Source organism: Pituophis catenifer, unplaced genomic scaffold, assembly GCF_029215685.1.
Source record: "Pituophis catenifer annectens isolate HBS135680 unplaced genomic scaffold, rPitCat1.0.hap2 SCAF_3, whole genome shotgun sequence".
Classification (NCBI taxonomy): Eukaryota; Metazoa; Chordata; class Lepidosauria; order Squamata; family Colubridae; genus Pituophis; species Pituophis catenifer.
In genome coordinates this window covers 44491673-44508608 of record NW_027256883.1, presented here as the reverse complement: position 1 = coordinate 44508608, position 16936 = coordinate 44491673, and the positions used below count along the sequence as shown (strand labels likewise).

General features: G+C 34.6%; 1 protein-coding gene across 5 annotated transcripts in view; it reads left to right on the top strand.

Moving 5' to 3' along the window:
- Positions 1-16936, top strand: part of MAPRE2 (microtubule associated protein RP/EB family member 2) — a 65938-nt gene that overhangs the window by 24817 nt on the left and 24185 nt on the right. For 4 of the 5 annotated variants that reach the window (XM_070940553.1, XM_070940554.1, XM_070940555.1 and 1 more), the window contains one exon: positions 11089-11216. The exons of the other annotated variant lie outside the window; for it this stretch is intronic. In XM_070940553.1, coding sequence (XP_070796654.1) covers positions 11096-11216 — 121 coding nt within the window. In that variant the 5' untranslated portion in view covers positions 11089-11095. The remainder of the gene's footprint in view (positions 1-11088; positions 11217-16936) is intronic. 5 annotated transcript variants of the gene reach the window in all.

The following is a 16936-nucleotide window of genomic DNA, read 5'->3' as shown; positions in this document are numbered from 1 at the left end:
TGTTCTTATATTTGTTAACATCCATTTAGTATGGACTAATTTGAAATGCACTAATTGCTTAAGCTTTTCTCTTGTGTTTTATATATAGCATCTGTTAGGTGTGGCACTAATTGGACCTTGAAAATATGGAATAATTCCTGAAATTTTGGATTATTTTTGTTTAAATCTTATTGAGAAGTTGGAATCTCTTATTTCTTATCTTCATTCATTCCACTATGTAGATTTCTGTTGGAAAATTTATTTGATAACCCTTTTATTGAAAAACTGATCTGTCTAATATTAATCTCATTAAAAACAGAACATTTCATGTTTGTTGATAAACTATCAGAGATCTCATTGAAGATATCAGTCTTAATACTGTGACATTACTACTGAAAATAATGTATTTACTTGATCAACAGTATATACTGATTTTTTCTTTAAAGAAAAAGCTTCTTTGCTTAGAAGAAAATTTTACGTTGCAAAAGTTTAGGCTACTGCAAAAATGTAACACATTATTTGGGGATAACTGCAAATATATTTCAAAGGATCATGGAAATGCTTGTTTAGATTAGGTAATAGATTTGTGTTTTATTTCTTCACTTCTCCAACGTTTTAAAGTTTTCTGAAATAAATATGGTACAGAAGCAAAGTGTCCCTGCAGCACTCTTAATTGCTACTACTTGATGGATGTTGTGTTTTATTTCTGACATGTGCTAACTATATGATTATAGATAACCCATTCTACATATTTTCCCCCACAATGGAGAAATATGAACAAGCCAAAAACAAAATATAAATTTATGAATAATCCACAGACTGGCATCTGAAAGCCAAATATTATTTAGTTCATATTTCACCAGGGTGCATTCTTAACAGTCACCATGAAATTGTAATTGTTTCAGTTGGTCTGATCCTCTAAAGTATGCCAAGATCAACTCAAATGGAAGCCTCTGTATGAAAGTAAGCTGATATTTGAACAATTTCTGATCCATAAAAATGCCAACTATATAATTTCATGTATATTTAGTTCCAGAAAAAAAACAATCTTAGAATATAAATTGTGTAATTATGGTGCCACTCTGGCAATGATCTTATATTATTTTCATACCATACTTATACAAACATAATTCCCATTACATACAGTAGTCTTACTCCCAGCTGCATCTCCATAGTGTTGTGGTTAATATATTCTATTCTACTTGACTTAGATTAACAAAAACATAACACACTTTACATAAAAATAAAGATTAGAATTTTCTCAAATCATTTCCTCAATTTTTGAGTGCAAAGACAAAAATGGATTGATTTCTAAAACTGAAATCATATAAACTTCCAAATCAGAGGTACAATTTCTGTTCTTAGGCCCAACCTCCTAACAACAACAAAGACACGCCCTACAAAAGTTGCCACAGAATTGGAATTTTAATATTCCACTTTGGGAAATGTTCATCCATGTGAGAAGTAATCATATTAACTTTGTATTGAATTTAAATTTAAATTTAAATTTAAAATTACATTTGGTCCCACCCAGCTTTTTATCCTCATACTGTCACATGTAGAAGTGTTTTTCCTGATGTAACACTTAAAAGACCAATGGCTCTGAGCCTCAAAAAAATGTGTTCATTTCTGCACTCTTCTGGATGCAAAGTAGGATGCAAGCTGTAGATTTGCATGCTTGTTTCTTTGATTTTGAGTGAGGTTTCTGTTTCCTGCTTAGCTTTATCTCTAGGTTGCTATTATGCCTTACAGGCTGAAATGTGGTTAGTAAATGTACTTTACATATAAAACTTTCTTGGTTTTTTAATGTTGTAAAAACCCTTTAAAATGTTCTTCAGAGTGCTTAGGAGTGGCTACTTTGGAAGCTGTTCCCAGTTATCTCTGCTCATGCACAACGGTTTTGCTTTGCTGGGGAAAAAATACTGATCAGGAAATTGAGAGGAATGCTGCACAAAATGGGGAAGTGCAGAAGTGTAAATTGTTGGGTCACTTCCACTCAAAATATTGTTTGAATTAAGACTACTTTTTATTAACCTGAATTCTTAATAGAATACAAACATCCTCAGGACTTTCCAGGGAATTTGCCAGCATTCTCTTCTTGCTGGTATTAAAACTGAGAACTGGTATCTGTCTCTTTTTGTACCGTATTTTGAAATAAAAATAAACCCAACTTCTGTTGGCATAATTTTTAAAAATAGATGCTAGCATTTAGATTGCAGAATTTCATTTTCCCAGATGTAATTTTAAGCTGAAGTTCTTTGGTTAATTGGGGACCTACTCTTTAATGTATAAAATTTCTATTTTGGAGAGAGTTGATAAAGCATAACCACTTGAAAAGCCTCCAATAGACCAGACTAACATTTGCTTGATACTGCTCTACAAGTTCTCTGACATTTTAAGCTGACCCAGCAAGGAGTCTGCTTTATTTATTTTTTCCTATGGCTCTACACATGTGAGATATGATCATATCACTTATCTAATTTCTGGTGAATATTTCTTTACTATGGACTGGAAAGAAAATTGAGGATTAGCAGTATTCTCTAATAAGTGAGTTAATAATCATCACTATGCAAGTCAAGTTACTCTCATAATTAGTTGCCTGTTGAATCTTGTGTTTTCCAAATCCTACATTCAAGAATTAAATCAGGATTTTTCTCTTAATTTTAGCAATAAGACATGTATTGGTAATTCCAATTGGCTATTCGTTTGAAGTGAGATTTGAACACACCCTAACCGTCTCAACAGATACTTTAAAAAAAATTTTTTTTTGTTACTCTTACAAAAAATCTTTAATATGTGGCCTTTAAACTAGTATATTTTCTACTGCCAATTTCCATTGAGATGGCCAACAGATGGCCGTTATGTATTATTATAATTGTATTGCATTATAAAGGAAAGCAATGCAACCAGCATATTAACTGTACAAATAAATGAACTTTGAGACAACCATTATATAGACTTCTTAGTTGCAGATGTGTGATACTGTACTTGCCTCTGAAAATATGGAATTAATATCAGATAAATAATAGAGAAGGACCCCTTTCTCCATTATTCATTCACAATGGTATGGGTAGTCCTCAATTTACAATTACAATTAGGCCTGGAATTTTGGATTAATTCATTGGAGTCATTTAGTGAGGTGCCTATGTGTCCACCTCATTCAACAACCAGAAACCCAGCCCTCATAGTAGTGGTCACTACTATGAAAGAGCTGCCTGCTGAAAGAGGGCAGGCAGCTGTCCTCCATGCACAGAAGGGAAATCCTGTGCTGTGCTGGAAAAACAAAGATTGGATCCCAAAGAGCCAACCTTCATTTCTCCAGTCTACTGCAAACCTTCCCCTCTTCTCCATGTGTGAAAGGGAACTGCCAGACTGGGCCAGAGAAAGGAAGCTTGGATCCTGAAGATCTGAATTGCCTTCTCCTGGGCCAGCAAGATGATTCCTCTCCCCTCACTGTGCAAAAGAAAATTGCTGTGCTGGACTGGAGAATGTTAAATTCATAACCTGGAATTCTCTAGTAAGTTCTGTAAAAAGTTAAAGCTTTTTCAGAATTTAAAAGAGTCCAAGACTTTAAAAGGATGGAAGAATTTCATATAGGTAGTCATCAATTTATTATCAATCACCTAATGATTGTTCAAAATTATAAGAGTCTCAGAAAAGATTACATATGACCCATCTTTGAAGTTACTGCTGCACCACCCTGGAGGTCACATGATTGTATTTCAGGCAGTTGGCAACCAGTGTCCTGCGATCATGTACTCACCATTTGCAATCTTCTTTACTTGCTTCCTCAGAAAGTCAGCATCACTGGAAAAGACTTTTGTACTTACTGTTCAGAAACATTGCATTTGCTAGCTTTCTAGCCAGAATGCAAAGTTTCTGAAGGGTAGAAAAACTAGCACACAGAAGGCAAGAGCTTACTTTTTATGAAGTACATTCTACATATGGTAGCAATAGTAATATTTTATTGTTTTGCTATCAGAACATATCAGAATACAACATGGAAAACAAAATATGAAACAGTAATAAGATCATATATTTATATTGAACAAAAGAAATATAAATATGGTAATTTAAGTACACATTCAGCCTTGTAGTCAGATGTCTCTAAACCTTTGGGGATACGTATCTAAGTAGTATTTCTTCAGTAGCAATGGTCATGTACATTTCTTTGATTCTTAATAGGAAATCCAGGGGATTTCCTTACATCCCTTCTCTTCCTTTTTTTTTTTTCTTTTGCAAGTAGAAAATATAAAGTTTATATGCAAATTTGAAACAAGACTAAGATGCTATAAAATATATGTTTAAACATGCTGAAGAATTTATTTTCAAATTCTCAATAAAACTGGGACCAAGAAAGCAGAAAACTTACATTTATTTCTCTGGAGCAGTATTCAACAGAACTGGAATTTTTATTCTTGAAACAATTGAATACAGGCATTAAAGCATCCAGCTCAATCATGAACGTTAAAGAACATCAATAAAAATATTAATCAATTAGATGAAGAAATACTGTAGCTAAAACTAAGAGCTACATTCCTATTCCATTCTACTTTTGGTTTATCCACACAGGAGATTTCATTTCTAACTAAAAAGTAGTACATTTGTATGTTAATGAAAAAAAAATGAGTTGGAAAACTTTCTGAAGATGAGCAGCTGCTTACTAGCTTACAGTAACCTTTGATAAAAAGAAGCAATGATGGCTTGGTGTTGCTGCAAAAATAAGAGAGATTTGGTAGCATCTCGGGACTAAAAGATCTATTATGATGTACCTTGAAATCCAGTTTATTAAATCACAAAAAGTTATCTTGACTTGGCAGGTATTAGTTTTAATTGGACTCTTTAAGCAATGAAGTTGGAGAAAAATGAAATGGAACATAACAGACTTGGAGTCTCTAAAAAAGAACAGGATACAGTATAGTTTTTGAATGGAAAAAGAAGTTATTGATTTATTCCTTTCAATGCTCAGAAGCTGTAACAAAACGTAAACATTGTAACAAAACTTAAAAAGTAACTTTTGTCATCTTCAAAGCTTAACTTTAAAACACCAATTTGTCCATAGCCTGAGGTTCTAAAAACAGATAATGTATGTTCTTCATTTCAGAAAATCCCATTGTTTAGAGAAAATATATTGGTGTATTAGAAACATTCCCAGTTTTTTTTTTAATGAGATAATTAATGATGCAATTATTCTCCATGAATGAGCTCTCTATATAGAAGTGGAAGTGTGTGTGTGAGAACTGTAACCGAAGGAGGGCAAGACAGGGAAGAAAAGAGATCCACATGGCATTTATTAATTGTGAATAAAATGGCAGTTCTGGGACTTAGAATCTTAACACAGTTGAAGGGAACAGATTGGGCAATAATGATTACTAAGCTGAATAAATAAATAAATAAATAAATAAATAAATAAATAAATAAACAAATAAATAAATAAATAAATAAATAAATAAATAATTTTATTTCTATACCGCCCTTCTCCCGAAGGACTCAGGGCAGTATACAGTCTATTAAAAAATACAAAGACAAACATCAGTTAAAAATAATTAAAATTATTACATAATTCAGCTGAAATTTAAAACCCCAAAAATTTAAAACCCAATTTAAAATCATTAAATGAATGAATCATACAGGGGCAAAAAATAGTAAGTAGTCACTTGAAGAGTCCAGGCAAAAATCGCAACTTCTGTAACTGAAGTTAAGGTCCAGTAATAAACATGTGCTTGTGGATATAAATCTTTATGAGAATTATTTTCCCAAATTATATGATGCTGAACTTCATGCTCAGAAACAAAGTTCATATTAATTTCGCTTTTCTAATGTAATCCCTTTCAGTTAATTTAAACTATACTTGTAGACAGAAGTGGCAATAGCAGTTGCTATGTAAAATTTGTGGAGGATACCACATTAGGAAAGGTTGTTGATGCATTGTCAAGTGCGGGAATCTTGGGAGGAACCAATAAAACCCACTTCCTGTCAGGAAACAGATTCATAAACAAAACTGATCTCCCCTTTCTTACAGCTGAGTGATTCTCCCTGTTCTGGTTCTGCTCTCCCAGCTGACCTCTTTTTTCCCCGAGTTGAAAATTGAGAGCAGATAGGTTGCTTTCCTCCCCCCCACTTCCTTTGATTTGTACTTTTTCACTTCTTCCAATAGAATAAAAATATAGCACCCAGTATTTTTTTTTCCTGCTTTGTTTTTGGTTTCTAATGAGAATAGGTAGCCTTAGTTTGGCACAAACTCAACTGTGTGATCTGGGGCAGCAGGAGAGGCACCTAAATTAGTAAATACCCAAACTAATCCGTCCTGCAATTACTGCAATTTTGCAGTGGCCTAATTAAATGTACCCGAGCGGTAACACTTGTGGAAGACTTACTTAGTAGAATGTGTGCAGTTTTTTCTACTACAGATATGATCTATTGTCATAGTTTCAAGCTTCTTAAATACTGAAATGTAGAGCAGTTCAACTGTAGTCTGCTATAGAAATCTATTATATAGCTATCTATCCTTTATTTCTGCAGCAAGAAACTGTTCAGTTTTATCTTTTGAAATTGTACGGAATCTATGAATGCTCTCTTTGTCTTGCCTGGACATGGATAGCCCAAACAATCAAAAGCCAAGCACTGTGATTGATTATTTTCTGTTTCTTTTGTCATAACAGGAGAAGTAATCAAATTCCTAAATGTCCCAAGTCCCAGTTGTCAGTATGAAATACTGTAAATCTTCCATAACGGCTTGGGTTCTTCAGCCAATAATAAAGTAGATGCTTATAATACTTTATTTTTTTTAAAAAAACTACCTCTTTTACCAAGGTAAAGATTGCTTATTGCCAAAGCAAAATCAGCTAAGAACCATGAAAAAACATTAATTCCTATTTCTGCTTACTAGACATATAGACCATAGGCAAATCTCCCAGAATTTTCTAGTACTTGTTGCATTCCCCACCCTCCAAGTTATAAATATTAATAAACATGGATTTTTATGCTTTTATAATATAAACCACATATCATCACATCAAATAATCAAGAAGCAAAAACCTAGGTCTTGGCCAGGTATGATTCCTGGAACTTGAAATTGCTCTTCTTTTCCTTTAAACATCAAATTCCCAACAAGGAACATCTGTACATAATAAAATAATTCAATGTACAGGTGGCTTTGTGGGTTACTTTATCATTTTGTGCAAAGAGGATTGGAAGTAAAAAAATCATGCATTTCTAGGAAGATCCAATAGTCTCTCCACATGTTCCCATTAGAAATTTTATAAAATATACATCAGGTAAAGTGGTACAAGTTACATTGTTCTGTCCTGGAAGCCATTGTTTTTCAGTCTCATTGAATTTAAAAGCCACATTCTATTAAACCAGTTCTCTTTTCTCAGGACTTTTCATTCTGGGATTATGTACTGGTAGTTGCCTGACTATTTGCATACTGAGCAGGCCAAATGCATCTGGATAAATTTGCTTTGGCAATGATACATTATATCCTGACACTATGAAAGCAGGGAAGTCTGCTTTTAAAATTGGTGTAGTGATCTGGCCTTTTTTTTTTCCCTGTAGAAATAAAAATGCTAATAGAGGCAGTAGGTTCCAGTGCTAAATTCTTGATTTTCTTTCTGGAATGAGTGGTGGGGGTTGTGGAATTTAATCCATTTCTTCTCACCTGTCTCAAGCTTATTTTTTTCTTTTGAAAGGGTTGCTTGGTTTAGTACTTCCAGCAGTTATAAAATGCCAACTTAAGAACTCAAGGTGGTTTTTCAAATCCAGAGCTGTTGCTCTTCTAACAGTCAATCCATTCTTTTCAAGAGTACTTAATATGGAAAATTGATAGTTTTGAACAGTAGAATAGCTTTTCTCATTTTTCTCCCAGAAGATCAATCTGACTTGCTAATCCTATTGTCCCTTTTAGTACAATTAGATTTGGTTTCAATATGTTTTTGAAAGCAAGGGAGGACTACTATATGAAATTCCAAATTATTCTTATGTGGGTAGGTTGTTAAAACAAATAACCCCAAAAATTGGTCAAATTGATATTGATCCTGCTTATTTGTTTTCCAGAAACATGTTGTTGATGTTTCATTCTATTAAATAAAATTTATGAGATGACTTAGTACAAGAATAATATTCACCCCTGGCCTTTGGAATAAATTATAATGACATTCATATTATGATTTGTTTCATTTGTTAAAACTGTCTTATCTTACACCAAAAATTTAATAATAAATGTAACTTTGTTATATGAGTTTTTTGTCTGTAAATAAACATTATATATATTTTAATTACTTTATCTGTTCTCCAGGTACTATCTGGGCAAGAATAATGAGAGATATTATTTGTAGCCCAACACGTAGAGGCATTAAATTGGGGAAGGTTGAGCTATACAGATACTGATTGTTTGATTATGCACTGTATATGAGTTGCACAGATTGCCAGACATATAATTTCTACTGAAGGAGATTATTTTCATTTTAGGATACTTCTTTTTTTTAAAAGCTTAACATATTTATCTTGCAAGTACAATAGATGGAGGAAGTATCATTTCATCAGTTTAATGAGCTAGTGAACCAAAGGCAAGATTCAGTGATATGTGTTGCTTCTTTGCCTTAGTACCTTTTGCCATTTCAGTGGGACAAAGAAGAAATCCCGGGAAAAGCATCTGAGAACATTTCAAGGGTTTCCAACTTCTTACCAATCCAGTCTAAGGATTTATGCTTTTTAAAACTAGGTAGCATTCTGCTCCTTTCTCCTATGCAGCTTCCTTCTCTTAAAATAGAAAAATACGCTCCCTACTGCAATGTAGGGAGTATGTTATTTTTGTTCTAGAAGTTACTTTATATAAAGGCTTTGCTTAAAGTTGTTTATGCCCTAGTCATCTCCAGATTGGACTACTGAAATGCAATCTATGTGAAGCGGCTCTTGAAAAATGTCTGGAAGCTTCAGCTGGAACAGAATGAAGCAGCATGGGCAATTACGTGCGTCCTAGAACAGCATGTTACACCTCTGCTCCATGAACTGCGTTGGTTGCCAGTATGTTTCTGGAAACAGTTTACGGTCTTGGTTTTAACCTTTAAAGCCCTTCATGGCACAGGACTAGACTTGTCTGAGGGACTGCTTCTCCCCGATTACATTAGCCTGCCCCATTAGATCTGGTAAAAAGGCATGCTGCATATATCATCAGCTGGGGACCTACATTTGATGGGTCCCAGATCTGCTGTGGCATTCACCTTATGAAACATTTTCCCCTCCTCCCAAGATTAGATTAGTTCCATCCCTTTTCACATTCCAGAATTCCCTCATGTCCTGGTTAAGTTATCAGGCCTGGGGCTCCCAGAGACATGTTTAGAGGTAGCAATTTTTATCCCCTCTTTGCCTAGGGTTTGTATATTTGTTTTTATAGTATTTATCTTTTAATGTGGATTTTTTTTCTTTTCTATTTCTTTGTATTTGTTATTTTAATACTCATTTGATGTATGGCTCCAGAGTCACTTTTTGTGAGATGGGTGACTATGCAAAAATGATTGTTTATTGTAACCCTTTCTATATTCAGGTTTTTCCACCTGATTAATAGCTTGCTTGGTAAATTACTTTACATATTTTTAAACATAAGATGATTTAAATAAAAGCTTTAAAATAATATTTCAAAAAGATGAAAAACTTTTAAAATTGAGATTTTAATTGTTGTAATACTGTGTTTTTAAACTTCTGTTGATATTCTTTTTGATATTTTTAAAATGAATGTTCAGATAAATTAAAGGTAGGGATATGTATCTATAAATAAATAAATACCCATTTCTCACCACAAAATAAGCAACAGGTGATTTTATATTATCTTAATTCATGTCATAGGCATCATTTTATAATAATAGAAAAAACACTCCTCTGGTAAAATATAACTATCAGCTCCTAGTATACATACATTCCAGAATAGTAAGTCTGATTATTCCCCAAGTTGGTCAAAATACTAGTGATATGTAGTTTATTAAACTGATAACTTACTGCCAAGTATTGTCTTCTGTTAAACACAGAACTACATCAAGTACATTTTGAATTTGGGAGATAAAGAGTTAATGGAGAAGAATTTTACAGGTTAAAATAGAAGAACTAATTTCCTTTTCCTGTATATACAGAGTACTATTATGCTTCAATTAAAGGATATATATCCAGTTCATATGAAAAGCTAAACCATAATATAATAATGATCTTTTGGCATAACATACATACTTTTCCATGCTACTTCCAGATATAAACAATGATTGTTTGATTTTCAGAATTAAGCTATCCGGATAGATATACAGTTCCCAAATTAACAGATAACATACTAAAGTTAGTTATTGAACAGAATTCATCCTAAAATGTAGTCCAACACATTTACAAACATTATACTGAGAGTTGCTGTATATTGATACAAGTCAAGCTTCCAACTGTTGAGAAAGTAAAAAGTTTAAGAATATACTTCTAAGGACACAAAATTGGAGAGAAGTAGATTTATTCCAGAAAAGCTTTGAAGACATGGAAGAATTCTAGTGACTACTGTGTTTCAAATGCATACTCTATCATAATTAAATCAATTTCAGATTCTTAGGACTTTCTTATACTCACACAATGCAAAGTTCTCAAAGCTACCCTGTTTCAGATTGGCCTTTTGACCATATGAGAACTTGTTCTCATATTTCCATGGATGTGTTAATAATACATGGTCTTATATTTATTGTACCGTCACTGATGTTTTAGGAGAGAATTTTAGGAGAGAATAAGAATGACTTGAAGATTCTCGCTTGTCAAATAATGGGAGACCAGTCTTCATAAAAGTATTCAGTTTCTTTTTTCTTAGTGGGAAAAGTCAGATAACAGTGAATCCCCAAAATGCATTGGACTTCAGCTCCTTTAATTAATTCTTTGCCATCTATATTTGGATATTAATATGCTAAGTGAGGTTTATAGGGGTTACAGATAAATAAACATGGCTTGAGTTTGAAACAACAGAATTGGTAATGAATATATTTTGGAAATACTGGGTTTTTTTTCACTGCTATGCATGTGTTATATAGATATTGGATTCAGAATGGCAAATGTTCTGGTATCAAACTTATCTATGCATATCTGATTTTGCAGTTGGGGAATGGCGGTCAACGTGTATTCTACCTCTATAACCCAAGAGACTATGAGCAGACATGACATCATTGCATGGGTGAATGACATAGTAGCTTTAAACTACACGAAAGTTGAACAACTGTGTTCAGGTAAGATATTTTTTTTAAATAAAAATTACATTTAGGTATTATAAATCATACCAATGACCAAAACAGTTTTTTTTATTCTATTATTTATTCAGAACTGCATAGTACCTTTACTAAAATGTTGCTTTCTTAAAAAGATTCTTTATCTATTCAGAAAATAAATACCATAGAACTTTTAGAGTAGATTAAAAATTATCTTCTGTGCTGGCTTTCAAGCTTAAATTATTTTTTCCTGTTTGCAGTTGGTTGGCTAGCTACTCATCATTAGTCTTAATTCAGGGTGACTATTTTCTTAATTGTTCTGGAAATACTTGCAGGTAGGAAGAAAGTCATTGATTTGGGAGAGGAATGTTTTAATAACTTTGGAACATTATATTCTTCCAGACCATACCAAATCTCTTCACATTGCAACATTCAAGATAGTCGAGCAATTTCTGGAATTTCATTAGAACCAAAAGTTGTTCGCATTCTAGATGATGGTCTGATCCTAAAGCAGGCCTATTTTGTCCAGGCTTGGACAATTCCACAAAACACTCGTAGTTCAAAGAATCTGCTTCAAGAATTAGAACTGCTGAACTAGAACAAAGGAAAAATGGTGTTGTCTACAGGGGAAACAGAAGGATATTAGAATATTCTGTTCCCAAATTTCTGACCTATGCACAACCCCATTGTATAAAATAACCTTTTATATCGGTAATGTATGCATTTATATATTTTGTTTATGAGAGATAGCAAATCTAATTACAGTGAGAGAGGCTTTTGGGGCAGATTCTGTAATTTCTTGATTTTGTTGTTTCCAAATGATGGAAGACTGAACGTGGATTCCTAGATACTTAAAAACCTGAATCTATTCAGTTTGTATACCACTGATTTTACAATCATGGTAGCAGTTGGTACTTCTTTTGTTTTAAATAAATTAATTTCTAATTTTACATCATGGCTGAATGTTGCTAATGCCTGAGCCTTCCGCCAATCTGGACAGGAAAAGAAAAGAATGACAGTATTGTTAACATATAGCAAGATGGAATGGGTTTATTACCTACTGACAGTAGTGGATGGATAGAACGAACATTTTGAGAACACCTGTGTTATAGAATCAACATAAAAATTAATTGGAGACAAGTTTGGCACCTTTACAATACAAATGAACAAATATGCATGATTACAATTGCTTCTATGATGTTTCCACATGGGTCATGTCTAGATGTGAAGTACTTTGGTAATTTAGTTACAGTAACTTTAGACAGCCCTGTCCAAGCTTGATTAAGCACATCTCAGAATCACACAGGCAATAGACTTTGTAATTTTTAAAAGACTTGAAAGGAACAACAGTAGTTGTGACAACAAGGCTGTTAAAATGAATTTATCATCTATCTACCTACCTACCTACCTACCCATCCATCCATCCATCCGTCGGATTCACTTACCTTCCCTAATGGTTCACAAATGGGAGCGCATGCGCCAGCTCTATACATGCACACAGCCTTCTGCACATGCACAGTAGTTGTGCATTATGTCTGGTTGGGTGGATGGAGCCTCCTGCAGTCACCGCTACCAATTATCTCTATCTATCTATCTATCTATCTATCTATCTATCTATCTATCTATCTATCTATCTGTCACCGCTACCAATTATCTCTATCTATCTATCTATCTATCTATCTATCTATCTATCTATCTATCTAATTGTCCAGTTTGACATGATTAAAGAAAAACATTTAAATCAGTATCATGAATCACCTATGTATTCAACAGGTTCTAAAAGAACTCCAAGGGAGAGTGTGGGTATAAGTAATTGCAACTACAAGGAGAAAGATATAAAATGATGGTGTTCTTAATGTATATTGTTTAATGTAAGTTAGTTAATGTCATTAATGTTTATTGTTCAATCTTTCTCTTTTTTTGTTCCAGTGCAATGTATGTTTTTATCCACTGCAATGGGTCATTAAAGAGTCTTTGTAAGATTCTGATACCAGAAAAATGTGTGATTCTTGATAGATGAATAGTAATATAGGTGCAATAAGACTTAAGCCCATGTTGCATAACTTTCAATATGCTTAGTCTAGTCTTTATAACTATTGTACATTAATATCTACAGTGAAAATATCCAGATAATTATCAATAAATTACAAATAATGCTCAATGAATATAATTGTATTAGTGTGAGGGGAGTTGAGGGTTGTGGAAGATAGAGATGATTGTGGCTTTGAAGGGAGAATAATAATATAGGATATTGCAAGTTGACACAATTTTGTGCTTGTGAATATGCTAGCAATGTTTTTTAATGTAATTTTCCATTCTTGAGGTTTGAATTTGTTGGTAGGTTGGTTGAATTTCCTAAGAGTGGACAAGAAATCAATTAGTTAAATCTCATATTTGGCATTTATCTTGATAAATACATTTCAATTAGGAACTCTGTTAATCTATCTCTTATACCTGAGTGTTTGAGTTTCAAGGTAATTCTGTATATTAGAAAGTCTTCATCGTTTTAATAGGTTGGCTAGACTCCTGGTAAAGTCAACTTGTCAAATTGTTTTGTCTTGATCCCAGGTGCTAATTTGCCCTTTCTGATTCACTATCCATGCTTCATTGATAAGGATTTGAGAACATCCCAGAAGTGATGTAATATCATTCCAGTGTTTCTTGCAATTTTAATTGCATAGTGTTTTATACTATTTATTGAAATTTCTCATTCATATTCGTGACTGGGTCTCTTGACTCTTTTAGACATAAAGTTTAAAGAAACATTTCCCTCTGTATGACTATGTGAAACAGCAAATTGATCCTGTAGTTGTCCTTTTAATATTTCTTGTTGCTCAACAGTGAGATGGGCAACATATAAATTAATGAATAGTTATTTTTAATAAGTAAACTCTTGAGAAATAATTAAGGTATAGAAACTGCTTTTATACTTAATACAGAATCACAATTCCATCTGTTTACAGGCAGGAAAGAAAGGGCAACTTTAGAAGCTCTAATAAATGTAATGTGCTCAATTGTAAAACGATTCTTAAGTGAAGCTTGATGTTAGTAATATATCACTAGCTTCATGCAGCTTTCATAGGAAGTGGTTTGCCACTGTCTTAATAGGCTCACATGTGAGAGGAATTGGTTCTGGAATTACCCAATTATTTTAGATATATTGTACTCAGTTACTGAAGCTGTAAAAGTATTAGCAGAATATTTGATCCTGAGTAAGAAAGTACAGCAAATTTTGCTTTTTTTTGCTTGGAAACATTATATGATGCACCTAAAAGGCAAATAGTAATTGCCTTTTTAGAAAGTGATAATATACAATTCTTCAGTTATTCTAAAGATAAAATGTTTCTTTGAAAAAAATATATAAACTTTTTTAGATGGACAAGTGAACTAATAAGGGGTATAAAATAAAGGGGTATAAAAATTGGAAGCATCATTATACTGTTTTAATGATGGCCATCAGTACCTCCATTGCTTTCCAGTTGTTACTGAATACAACACATTGTTGACTATAAAGCTGAGACTGGGAAATTTAAGTTCTGCAGTATCTGGCAGTCTACAGGTTGCCCTTCCTTTCAGATGCAGCTGCTGCACCTGCCACCTCTAATTTTTTCTTGTTTTTTTCCTGCATTTTTCTACCTTTACAGTATCCTTTTTGAAGTTCAATGAGAATTACAAAGTGATATCTATCTACCTTGTTTTCAGTAGTTTTATTACCTGGAAAGTCAAACAGAAAAATTCATACATTATTACCGTGTTTCCCCGAAAATATGACAGGTCCCGAAAATAAGGCCAAGCCTGATTTTTGGGGTAGGCGTAAATATATGCCCTTCCCCGAAAATAAGCCCTAGTGAAGGGGTGGGCATGGGCAGCACAGGAGGCAGCCCTTCCCTTCCCTAGTCACCTTATGGAAGCTCAGCACCTTAATTGTGGCCCGCGGATCAGATGAGCCAGCATGGGCCAGGAGCTGCCTCTCATTCTGTCTCTCTGCGGAGGCCTCCCAGTGCAATGCTCTGCAATGGCTTCGGAGCAAACCTCCGCCTTCCCTGCACAGGATTGCAAGGCTGAAGGCTTTGGAGGGAGCATTTTTGGGATGTGTGTTTGTGCAGAACTCCCCAAAGATTGAATGATCGGCAGGGAAATGGGGGGGAGATTTTCCTGCTGATCGTTCAGAGCAAGGCGAAGCCTCCAGCCTTGCAATCCTGCGAAGGGAAGTTGGAGGTTTGCTCCGAAGCGGTGGCAGAGCATTGCACTGGAAGGCCTATGCAGAGAGACAGAATGAGAGGCAGCTCCCGGCCCGTGCTAGCTCAGCTGATGGAGGCTCCCTTGTGGGTTGCGATTGAACTTCCAACCCCAATGGATCCAGTGGGTGCAAGCTACCCCAACCCAGAAAGGGGGAGGAGCTGATGAGGGGGACTGTGGGAAGACTTGAAATCCACAAGTCTTTAAATGGCCAAGCGACTGCCCATGCTGCTGCTGGCCTCTTCGCCGTCCTGGAAGCACTGCGCTCGGCAGCATTGCATGATTGCTCCTGCCTGGCTGGCTTGAATCATCTCAGATTGAAAACCTCCAAACATAGTGTTGGCTCGCCCCGCCGCCTTTGGGCTGCTGAGCGCCTGCCTGCATGCCTTTCATTGCTGCTTCTGGGATCGCTTCTTTCCCTCCCCCCCTCCCCCCGGTCTCTTTTCCTTCCATTGCTGCTTCTGGGGAACAGACAGCATGATGGAGAGAGCGGGGCCAGTGATAGCACTTTAAAAAAGTAAGATCTCCCCGAAAATAAGCCCAAGTGCTTATTTTGAAGTCCGAAAGAAAATAAGACCCTGTCTTATTTTCGGGGAAACATGGTAGTGATCAGACTATAATTTCAATGTTTAATGTACTCATACGGGCATTTGATTAGCTCACTGTCCTTCCTTTGACATTTACAAAAAAAAAAAAAATGAAAGAAGAATAAATTAATCTGATACCAAAATAAAGTTTTATAGTTCTGTTGCACTGAAGCAAATGAGAATCTTTTGTATACCAATTATTCTATTGAATAATTTTGCTCTTGTCATGCTCCAGTTGTATATGGATGATTCTTTTGAAATCCATGGCTGATTTCATGTTTGCAAGAATAGCAGTACTTATTTTAGCTTGTGTTTTTCTCTTCATTTTTTGACCTTTCATGATCCATGCCAATATGGCAATATTTGAGCATATGTAGAAGTAACTTCACAGCATTATATCAGGATATCATAAACTGTGATTTTGGAAGTTGAGTATCATGATTGCATACTCTTTTCTCCCCTTAGCTTCTTTTTCTTATTTGAGAAATGACTTTCTCCAACCATTCAGTGGATGGCATGAAGTACTTCAAACATGGTAGAGATTGAGGTATGGATACTGGTCCCACATTTCTCTTCCTGATGCCCATTTAACTTCCTGATGCCCATCAAGTAAAAGTCCCAGTAGAAACTATATCTTCATTTTTGTGAATATATGCATACAGATACAGACACAGACACAGATACACACACCTTTCACTGTGCAGTCGAGAACCACTTGAATGCATGAAGAGTTGTACTCAATACATGACACAAGTAGATTTTTTATTTAATATGTGGTGGCTGAGAGAGTAAAGAAGGGCTCTACGCAAAGCTCATTCTCCAGCCATCTAGAATTTTTTTTTGGGGTGGGTGTGGGTGGGGAGAGCTGAATTCTGAAGAAACTTCAAAATTTTACATTAATTTGATTAGTATAGA